At 34.2% G+C, this 12156-nt stretch overlaps 1 protein-coding gene across 1 annotated transcript in view; it reads right to left on the reverse strand.

Moving 5' to 3' along the window:
• Positions 1 to 9784, reverse strand: part of LOC150100084 (vesicle transport protein SFT2A) — a 67043-nt gene extending 57259 nt beyond the window's left edge. Inside the window, exons 1-2 of the mRNA XM_090402577.1 lie at positions 9572 to 9784; positions 4264 to 4350 (exon numbers count right to left, since the gene is read on the reverse strand). Coding sequence (XP_090258703.1) covers positions 4264 to 4350; positions 9572 to 9643 — 159 coding nt within the window. The 5' untranslated portion in view covers positions 9644 to 9784. The remainder of the gene's footprint in view (positions 1 to 4263; positions 4351 to 9571) is intronic.
• Positions 9785 to 12156: the final 2372 nt, after the last annotated feature.

A 12156-nucleotide genomic window follows, 5' to 3' on the forward strand; every position in this document is an offset into this window, starting at 1 on the left:
AGAATGGGGAATTGGACAATGAGACTTATTTGTGCCTATGGTCCCACAGAAGGTTCTACTAAGGTAGAAGTGGAGGAATTTTTTCATGCTTTAGAAAAAGCAACTGACACAATGAAAAAGGAAAAGTTGGTACTTGTTGGTGATCTGAATAGCAGAGTAGGAAATGATTGTGAGACATATAAAAATATTTTGGGAAAATTTGGAGAAAAGAGCAAAGCTAATAATAATGGCAAATATCTGTTGGATTTCTGCTCAGGACATGGACTGGTTATTACTAACACCATGTACCAACATAAAAATGTGCATAAATTCACATGGAGAGAAAGGCAAGGAATAAGAAAAGTCTCATTTACTATGTTATCGTTGATAGTGATGTTTTCTCCCTGCTGCAGGACACCAAATTTTACAGAGGATTTGAAATTGGAAGTGATCACTATTTAGTCTTGAGCAGGATAAAATTGAATTTCATATTGAAAAGAAAAACTTGTAAGAAAGTTTTAAAGCGAATAAAAGTTCAGCAGCTCTCAGATGTGAACTGTAGACTAAAATACACAAAGATTATTGAAGAAAAAATGAAAGAGTTTGAGAACAGGAATCAAACCTTGAAGATTCAGTGGCAAGCCTTGAAGAAAGCTCTGACTGATTCAGCCAGAGAGGCATGTGGTGAAGTTGTCTTCAAGGATAGAAAAATCAGAACTCCATGGTGGACACAGGAAGTTAAAGAGGCAGTGAAGGAAAAGAAGAAAGCATATCAAAAGTTCCTAGCAAATAAGTCAGCTAGTGCTCTTAGAGAATACAGAGACAAATGTAAGAAAGAGAAACATTGTGTAAAACTAGCTAAACAAAAGTCATGGGAAGACTTTGGTAAGAACATAGAAAATAAGTATCAAGAAGGTGGCAAGATATTCTGGAGGTTGTTGAAGAAGCTCAGACATGGAGGAAAGACCATTGTAAAAGGAATTAGAGATGATAAAGGTGACATGAAAACTGGAGAAAAAGATATCCTTGAAGTATGGAGTAATTACTTCGAAAAATTGTTAAATGAAACAAGCGGTGCCTTTCCACATTTCAAGCCTTTCATGGCTTGAAATGTGGAAAGGCAGCAGGAATAGAAGATATTAGACCAGAAATGCTGAAGTATGGAGGTATAAAAGTCTTACAGTGGCTACACTGCACAGTTCAGAAAGCCTGGACAAGAGGGACGAATCCTTGATGATTGGAGTAGCTCTCGTAGTACCCATATATAAAAAGGAATATAAAATTGATTGTGAGAATTACAGAGGTATTTCCCTACTGAGTGTTCCTAGTAAAATTTATGCAAGTATACTTGAGAAACGGTTGAGAAAAATTGTGGAAGAAAAGCTTGAAGAACAAGCTGGATTGAGGCCATAAAGAGGCTGTCAGGATCAGATCTTCACTTTACGACAAATAGTCGAGAAAGCATGTGAATATAACAAAGATCTGTATTTAAGTTTTGTCGATTTGGAAAGGGCATATGACAAGGTGCCAAGAGAGAAGCTATTCAATACGCTGCAGTTATATGGTGTCAATGGGGCATTATATCAAGCAATACTTAGTCTTTATTTGAGTTGTGAGTCAGCAGTTAGAATTGAAGGAAGTACAGGAAGATGGTTTAATGTTAAATCTGGTGTGAGACAAGGATGTACATTATCCCCTCTGTTATTCATTATCTATATGGATCACATTATGAAGGAATGTGGTATTAAACCTGATATCAAAATTGGAGATGTTAACGTCAGCTCTTTGCTTTATGCGGATGATGTTATACTTCTAAATAAATCCGCTACAAGTCTGCAAGATTCTCTGACTAAATTGAATAGCTGTTGTAATAGATATGGTATGAAGGTCAGCAATAAAAAGACAAAGACAATGAAAATAGGCAGAATCATTGAAAATGTCAACTGTGTTGTGAACAGAGAACCTGTGGAACAAGTAAAACATTTCAGCTACTTAGGCACGATTTTTACTGAAAATTTTAAATTAAATATAGAAATAGACAACAGAATCAGCAAAGCTGGTATCGTTGGAAGTCAACTGAATAAATTCATATGGAATAAGTAGGAACACTAAATTAGCTGTATACAAGATAGTGTTCTAACCAGTTTTAACTTATGAATCTGAGAGCTGGGTCAGAAGTAAAACACTTGACCAAAGACTAGAGACCTCAGATATGAGTCCTGAGAAAGATTATAGGCGTGAACAGATGGCATCAATGGCAATATCATATTAAAAATGAGGATATTAGGAAAGAACTTGACATCGTCAACATCCAGGAATGCTTTAGCAGAGGCTAATCTCAGGTGATATGGTCACTTAAACAGAATGAGCAAGGAAAGATTAGCAAAACAAGTGTTCTCTGCCAGGTTGGCAGGAAAACGACCCATAGGAAGACTAAGATATAGGTTGATTGATATGGTAAAAAGTGCTGTAGAAGATGAAAATATAAGATCTGATTCAGTTGGAGTTTAGACAAGTAACAGATTGATTTGGAGAAAAATTGTAGATAGGAAGTTAGTAATGTTGTAAATTTTTCATGTAGTACTATCATAACCTGTACACCCCCTTGAGGATATATGTCAGGAATTTGGTGATGATGATGTACTAGTACTGCAGGTACATATTAAAAATACTTTGCACACTGTGATTACCTCATTTTTGATGCGAATGCACTTAGATTTTGCTATTCCACAATTTCAAAGAGAGAGATCAAATCCTATCAGGCTCTTATTATTCATTGTGTTGTGAAGATACTTTTTGTGCTTTTGCATACACTTGGATAAAGGATTAAACAAGAATATAATTTCTCATCAAACATATATACTCAGCACTCTGTGCGTTTTTTTAATCATACTTTCAAATGATCTTTGTCTTAGCTTGCATTTCAGATTACCTTACATGTAAACTAGTTACCTCATGCTTGAGCAAAGAATAAAAGCAAGAAAATAACTTGTTAAATTTATTTATCTTGCATCTATGCTTTTACCACTTTCCTCGAAAACAGTAATTTTTTTTTAATCACTTGTACCTACAAAAGCTTGTAAACGTACAGTATATTAGTACTGTGGATTGAGGATTTCTCCAATTTTGTTTTTATTTATTATTTTACAATCTGGAAACACCACTCTAGAGACAAAACATGGGACACTAAAGTTTTTTTCAAGCCACTTTAGGCCTCCAATAAATGAGGAAGAATAGCCTTACTGGGTGATGGAATTCATCTCTTCCATCACCCAGTGAGGCTATTCTAAGTGTCCATCTAAGGACAATCAAGCATCCATTGGTCGATTGGTAGAGTCTCCGCTATTAATAGCTCACAAAAAAAGTTAAGCAAGTTTGAGCACGGTTAGTAGTTGGAAGGAGTTCAATCATTCGATGCTGTTGGCAGATTCTCCCTCGATGAGTTTTTGGACTCCCTGGAGGTGTCACATAATAATAATAATATAAGTTTCTTAAGAATATAAACATTTGCTGTATTGATCCATACCAATGGTGGGATTTTGACTTACGGCTAGTTGGTTGGAGAATGGTACATAAACTATCTACTTAGCAAACCACACTGTTATGAGCTAAACCCATCATCATCATATATTTACAATCTATGTTCGGACCCCTACACTTAACTATTCTTCTGCTGCATTCATTCCTTCTGGCTTGTAAAACTGGTTACCTGCTTCAGTATCAACAATTAAAATCTGAAATCAATTAAGAACAAATAAATTTCTACTATATACCTAACTTCTGCTTTTCAACCTTCTATGAGATGGGGTCACTATTTAAAACTACTTTACATCGCCTAGAAAATTATATGTCAAGTTTTCTTTTCTAGTACTGTGCACAGATATGATCACCTGGTTTTCAAAAGGATGAACAGATACTGGAATGCAATGCCCGAGAGTATGATGAGTGCATCATTACATCATTAAAGATGATGAATGTATTTATGGCAGTATGATGAGTTGTGTGTGTAACAGTGGGACCTCCTGTGATGAGTGTTTTGACTCCATGGAGGTCTAATAATAATAATAAAATAATATGCATACATTATTAGTGTATGCATTAATTATAATTATCCAAAAATTTATATTCATTCTCTTTCTCTCTGAAATATTCCCTCCAAAAAAAAACTATCCTCCACACACTATATATAAGTGTTTATATAGATAAATAGCATACATTTTATTCAAGAAATTATATAAAATAATAAAACTAAACAAAAGGCTATTAATTTATATGACATCTTACCAAAAGAGAAAATGCAAAGCCTAGAACAAAACAGATCACAAAACCTTTAATACGAGTTGCCCAACTCAGAGAAGAAGCATCTAATACCTAAGCATAAAATCATAAAAGAAAAAAAAAAAAATTAACTTAACAGAAAAAAATAATGATTTAAAATAAGGTAATTCTGACTGACATTATGATGCAAACCATATAATGTACAATGGAATGAATTTCCATCTCAGTGCAAGAAACTGATTATTAGTGAGTTTTATATTCTAAAAATCAGCATTTGAATTTTAAAATAGACTTTGAGATTCTATATGATAAATATGTTGTCAGTTGAATGAACCTCTCATGATGAGTCTGTCAACTCCGTGGAGGGTGTAATAATAATATAAAATATAAAATTTTATATTATTATAAAATAAAATTTTATAATAATATAAAATATTATATAAAATATATAATAATATAAAATTATAATGTAATAATAATAATAATATAAAATATAATATAAAATAATATAATGGAATACAAATTATGTATTCCATTCCGTTGAACTGTTTGTTCTACTGATGATGTACTGTTAATTTCAGTACGAAATATTTGTACATTTATTTCATTAAAGTTAATTACTGTGGTTATCGTTTAATTATTATTTATAGTTATGCCACAGTTACCTTTAAAGATTATTCTCCATTCACATAAGCCACCAGAAATCCTATTATCTTTGCCAATACAAAGAAAACTGCATAATCAGACTTTTTGCATCTCATTATTTATGCTTTTCTCCCTCCTGCTTCTAATTCATATATAGAGAAATCATTCTGTTCTTTAAGAGAAATTCTGTCTTCAAAAAATCAAATAAATCCTTATTGGGACTTTTTTTTTCAGTTGATGGTGAGTTAGTCGATCTCATACAGTGGTAGTGGGAGTTTCTCCCAGAAACTTGGGTTTTTCATCTCGCATACAGACAAATTGGCCTTCAGAACACACGCAATTTACAGACAAAAAATACTGTTGTTGGTGGTGATGATGATGGGTGATAGATGGCACTGATGGTAGTAGTGTCGTAGTTGGAGAATTGAATAGTGGTGAGGTGTATTTAGCGAAGTAGAGTAGTGTGTGTCCTCCCACGAAGAGTCATTGGACTCCCTGGAGGTGTCACATAATAATAATAATAAACTGAATAAAAGGAAATAAGTATACTAATAAGATGTCTTATGGAAAGCGTCATGCCTTGCCTTAAAAACATTTAGTTGTTAGCAACAGCCAAGCATTCACAGATCATTTGTTAACTTTGCACTACCCATGAAGTCAGAATAACGTACTTCTTACAGATTATTAAAAAAATTTTATATACGCCACTCTAACATGCTATTGATACATTCCCTAACAAGAAAAATTTTAACATGATACTCCCCCCCCCCCCACTCAGAACTATACCTTAAATCATCCTTTCACATCTTTAATTAATCTAAATGGAAATCCTTTCCTTCATAGTTACATTGTCTACATGTGGTGAATGAGTGGAATAAGCTGCCAGAGTCTGTTGTGGGTGCTATGACCGTGAATGAGTTGAAGGCGAGATATGATAGATACTGTGTGAATGTCGAATAGTTGTTCTTGACATGAAGTCTGTCGACTCCTTGGAGTTGTCCAGAATAATGACAATAATAATAATTGTCTACCGCAAGCCTACGCATATCGGCCAATATATATATATATATATATATATATATACACACATGCTGACTCTTATCATCACCCTTCACAAAAACTTGGAGTCATTGCTCTAATGAACAAGCTCTTAAAACAAGAATTACAAATTATTAGCAATACATTTATAAATAATGGCTTTATAAATAATAAATATTCAAAGTTCTTCACCACCCTAGTATTTCCGCAGACATGCAGAAATACTAGTGGTGGTGGTGGGCGGTAGATGGCGTCGGTGTAGTTGTAGTTAGAATGACATGTAGAGTAGACAGAGTTGTCAGACTTTTTGATTATGCTGTTGTATCTCGTGTTTTGCATCTCATTATTTATGCTTTTCTCCCTCCTGCTTCTAATTCACATATTAGAGAAATCATTCTGTTCTTCAAGAGAAATTCTGTCTTCAAAAAATCAAATAAATCCTTATATGGGCTTTTTCAGTTGAAGGTTTCTAATAATTAAGAAACTGAAACATATAAAGCAACAGTTGACCAAATAAATGTAACCTGCTCATACCATGTGGATTGTAATGTAGCTTGTTTCTTTGTGTATATGTGTATAGTCCAGATGATGACTTTAATGTGAAGGTCGAAACATGCAGTGATTATTTTGATTTTTATTAAACTGAAGTTGTACTATAACACAGTAGTTATTTCCATAATTTTTAATTAATGAATCAAAATGAAAAATTAGAATGGAAGTGGTGGAGGTGGGCGGTAGATGGCGTTGATAGAGATGATTCGTAGTAGAGGTTCGGTGTAGTGGTTGAGACAGTTGTAGGTGTCCTCCCGTGATGAGTCTTCGGACTCCTTGGAGGTGTCACGAATAATAATAATAATAATAATAAAATCTAAACTCTGCAATCCACACTGCTTCAATCCTTTTTGGCTGCTGTAAGGGATATTCCCTAAATTTGAAACATATAAAGCAACAGTAGTGAAAAGGAAGCAAAAAGTAGATTTCTTGCACACATGTGATAGATGTGCAGTATAACCAGAAAAGAGTGCACAAAAAGGGGAGTGAATTTCAGGCATAACTAGAGACCGTGTGTTGAGGCTTAAGTGCTGTGAAGAATTCATGTTAGAGGTTTAATGGAATATTATCAGCACTGAGAGGATTAAAACTAATTTTAATGCTTCCAATATTTCGTCTCAGTCACAGAGATATCTTCAGGGATTACAAATAACTGTTTTGTAACAACACACATATACAATACAGTGATAAGTAAAACAAGTGAGAGTAAACTTACTACCCTTATCCGTTCCACCAAAGATCAGCTCCCTCCTCTCTCAGTGCCTGGAGTATATAGAGTACCTTGTTCCTGTAAGCTGGCTTACTTCGGACACACAGGCAGATCAGCAGCCATATGGTTAGAAGAACTCAAGTCATAATCTGCAATGCGATTATGGTCAACCTTGCAGACCATGTTTTTGATACAACCCACAGGATCTCCTGGAAAAAACCCACCATGCTCCACCATAGCAAATTCAAAAAAGAAAGACCGTTTTTTGAATCTGCAGGAATCAACCTAATTTAAACAAATACAGTTGCATAAAACTTCCCAAAATTTGAGAAACAAATTATCAGCGATCCCTCTTTACATCCTAGGCCACCTGCAAACGCCCACAGAGGGTGCATCAGATAGATAGGACTTTAGTTTCACTCACTTGTTTTACTTATCATAGTATTGTATTTGTGTGTGTGTATGTCATTACAAAAAAGTTATTGGAAATCCCTGAAAATGTCTCTGTGACTGAGATGAAATATTGGAAGCATTAAAATGAGTTTTAATCCTTTCTCAGTGCTGATAATATTCCATTAAACCTCCAACATGAAGCATGACTGAAGAGTTAGACTGAATATTCCACAGTGAGTGTTTTGACTAATAGGTGTTTGAAGTTAATAATTAAGTTAAGAATTCTTAACTTACTGCACAGCCTGACTGATTGACATGGAATAAAATGCCGAAAGATTATTTTAGCATTAAATGAAAAAAACAGATTCTCTAAAATAGATAATTTTAGAGAATCTGTCCAGAGATACATTTCTTAATTTTTTTACTACATTTTTAAGATTATTTTTACAAAGCTGTTGTTCAAAGGCAATCATAGAAAAAGTACAATTGACAATAATGATGATTATAAAAGTAGAGGATACTTCTAACATTTTTGCATGCAATTTAGATCTATGCAATAAATTCTTGCAAAAATTATTTCAGAAACGTGTTCCTGAACATAGCAATACTGCTGCATTTCTAAATATAATATATATATATATATATATTTTTTTTTTTTTTTATCATAACACAACACTAATAAAAAATGATTGCCACAAAAAGTTTCGATTTCTTAAAATTAGCTTTACCTCTCTAAAATGAAAACTTATTAGAAAATTATTATCATTATTATTATGTGATACTTCCAAGGAGTTCAAGGACTCATTGAGGGAGGGCACCTACTTCAATTCTCTGTCTCCAGCACGATTACCAACCATACCAAACCCATATTATCAACATCAATACCATTAATTTTGAAAAATATTAGCAGAGACCTACATATTAATGCATAAAAGGCTGAGTGTTCAATTGACCATGCTATACTGCAGGAAGTGGATAAGATTCGAGATAGAGATGGTTGACGGTAGACCGAAGTTTAGAGGGCATATTGCAAATGTTGCAAAGCCTGCATATCATAGTGCTGCTATGATAAGAAGTACTCTAACATGTAGGGATAAGGAAATGGTTGTGCCACTGTATAAAGCACTGGTCAGAGACCACACTTGGATTATTGTGTTCAATTTGGTAACCTGGTTTTTCAGTGTGATGTAGAACCACTGGAGAGGGTCCAGAGATGAGTAAATATGACAATATTATGACTTGGGAATGCTGGCTATGGAGAAAGGTGGAAGAAACATGGATTGCAGAGTTTGGCAGATAGGTAGAAAAAAGGTGATATAATAGACATTTTAGTTAGGGATTTTATTGGATTAATCCAGAGGGGGTAATAAAATGAATAGGAGAGTAAAAAAAACAGGAGGCCATCCCTGGAAGTTGTGCAAGAGTGTGGTGAAGAAGGGGGGTGTGAAGAGTAGATTTTTACATGGAGAATTGTCAGCAAATAAATGGAATGCATTACGTTGTTAATGCAAGGAGTGCTAAGGATTTTAAGATTGGTAAGATAAATATGTTGTCAGTCGAATGAACCTCCCACACTTGATCTGCCAATTCCATGGAGGATGCAATAAATAATAATAATACTTTTCTATTGTTTACATATTCTTCATGTGTTTGTTAATAATATTTTTTTATTAATAATGAACTATGAAAGGAGTCCATACCACATAAAATTATACCAAGATTTTTACAGTTTTTCCAAGTTTAAATGACAATTCAGAATAATGGGCCATCATTCTTTGCTTACCTTAAAATGTTTTTTTATTTGTTTCTTATGTTAGTTTCCCCTCCCCGCATCGAAAAGCCGAATTGTGGAAGATTTCGTTTTAAGAAAAAAAAGAAAAAAAAAACCGCATGCCAATAAATAAGAAAACACTCTGGCAAAAATATTCCACTTTTGACAATACAAAACAAAACTGTATTTATATTTATATATACAACCTGAGTAACAATCCCCTGTTCTTCGTCTTCATCTTGTCCTCTCAACGCTCGCTTTAATTTGTCCATACTCATTAAATTAAATGTATATACAATGTATAAAAATAAAAAAAAAAATTATGAAAACAAATTAAGTAATAAGAAAACTGCACGAGTTACTAACACTTCAGGCCTAGTGTGTCATAGTACTATATCAAGTGTAATCAATAAAAAATAAATAAATAAAGTATGAACGAGCCCAATGGAAAACATCAAATTCGCCACCATAGTTTCGGCAGTAAAACGTACTCACTACATGTAATCAAATATCATTTTATTTGCTTTTTGGAAATTGATCCAAAAAGTGTAAATTTTATATGGGTGAATATCAAAGATATTAACTGATGCAACTAAAATCAAATTACATTCATAATTTAATTTTTAATAATAAAATTAAGTTCCTTAATTTTATTAAGGAAATTTTTAATTTCTTTGACGCAGAATTTTATTTATTTATTTGAGGGACATTTGAGTCACAACCCCTTGACCTTTTCGCCACGTGTGGCTTGTGGCAATGTGCTTGGATACTAATAAAAAAAATCAGCTAACGCCTTTTCATTCCCGTATATAGGGAGGAGGCGAGACCGTTTAGCCCTATTTAACTATTGGAGACTGAGTGGGCAGTTCTCTTATCTCCACTGGTACCCCATCAGAGATAGCTGACCCAAGGCTATCACTAATTAAGCGGCACTTAGTGAAGAGAGACAGCTCAACAAGTGCGCCATCTCGTGGTTCCAACCCTAAAACTCGTATTTAATGTCTGAAATAATGTGGGTTCTACGGTCGATTTTCTTGAGTTTACGTGACGAAAAACCCGAGTTTCCGGGAGGAAAAAGCCGCTTGCCCGTGCCAGAGATCGACTAAGATTCGAAACCGAATGTCTCCCTTCGTGCGGTTAAGCGCCGTTGTGCGCAAACGCCGCATCCACTGAGCTACATAGGCTGTTTGGATACTAGGGTTTTATAAAATGAATACTTAATTGAATGGTATGTTGACTGAAATTATATTGTTGAAATAAGTGATGTTTTCTTTCACAAAACTGCCATGGATAAGTTATGAATTTCACTATTAATTGGGGAACAAAACATAAGTCAGCCAGGAAGCACTTAGCAGATTCCATTTTAATTGTTAAAGTGTTACACACACACACACACACACACACACACACACACACACACACACACACACACACACACACACACACACACACACACACACACACACACACACACACACACACACACACACACACACACACACACACACACACAGAATTCATGTATTGTGGTTGTGAAACATATGTTAGGGTCAATATATAAAATATGTTATCAGGTCCGATTTTTGGATCATTTTTTTGACTGATATACTATCTTGATACACAGCATATTCATATTAATACTACTGTTAACAATAAATATCTATGCTACTGTAGTGAACAAATTCTTATTCCTCATATTATTATTATTATTCTCTCTACGACATATTAGGCCTACTGGCCTGTTACAGAGCTGACTTGAGCTCTAATTTAATAATTCAAAAGTTGAAGAAGTCTTACAAACGGAAAAAGACATTAAAACCAGCATTAACGCACTAACTGACATGCAGCACAAATTGATAAAAGACACATCGGAACTCCGTCAAGAATTTAATTCCCTGAAACTACAATACGAAGTTTTAAACCAACAACAACATGAAGACCTTGTCATAAACGGTCTTCCAGAAACTGAATACACCGAAAATCTCAGAGACGTAGTTTTAAAGTTAGGCAATGAATTGACATTCCCCTGCAGCATAATAATATTCAGACCATAAATCGGATTCCCAGGAAGAACAAAAAAACAAGGCTTGCCACGACCTGCACCAGTAATAATCTGTCTGACAATCAAGGCCACAAGAGACAATCTCATAAAAGCCAGCAGAATGAAAAAAAAAAAACAGTAGTCAAGGATTTAAATGCATCGCAAGACAATATGCCAATCTTTCTATCTGAGTATTTAACACCTGTCAATCAGAATCTTTTGAACCAAGCAAGAAAAGAAAAAACAGAAAAAAAGTATCAATTTTTATGGATCAAAGACGGCAAAATATTCTTGAGAAAATCACAGACTTCAAAGTCTATACAAATAAAAAGCTCGGAAGATGTAGATAGGTTGCCAGAGTGAAACAAAAAACTCCAACTTAGTTCAATAAAAAGATCTCAACACAACAAAAATGAATGTGAACCAACAGATAGATGTAATTACACCAGAATACATCAGTAATTGTACTTTCGAATCGCTTGATGGATGGAAACAACACACAGTACAAGCGAGAGGTCTCTCAATCTTGCATATTAACATCAGAAGCATCCGAAAACATTGGTTATTGTTACAGGTTTATCTGAGGAATTACACTGATATTATTGATATATTGATTCTAACAGAAGTTTCCATAACTAATGACGAAGTGACTCCTTTCCAAATTCCAGGCTTCCAACAACATAGATCATGCCGTCAAACAAAAAGAGGGGGGGAGGGGGGAATATTAATATTTATCAAACAAAAATTTAT

Source organism: Typopeltis vanoorti, chromosome 13 (assembly GCF_054136105.1).
Source record: "Typopeltis vanoorti isolate ZY-2024b chromosome 13, IOZ_Tvanoo_1.0, whole genome shotgun sequence".
Classification (NCBI taxonomy): Eukaryota; Metazoa; Arthropoda; class Arachnida; order Uropygi; family Thelyphonidae; genus Typopeltis; species Typopeltis vanoorti.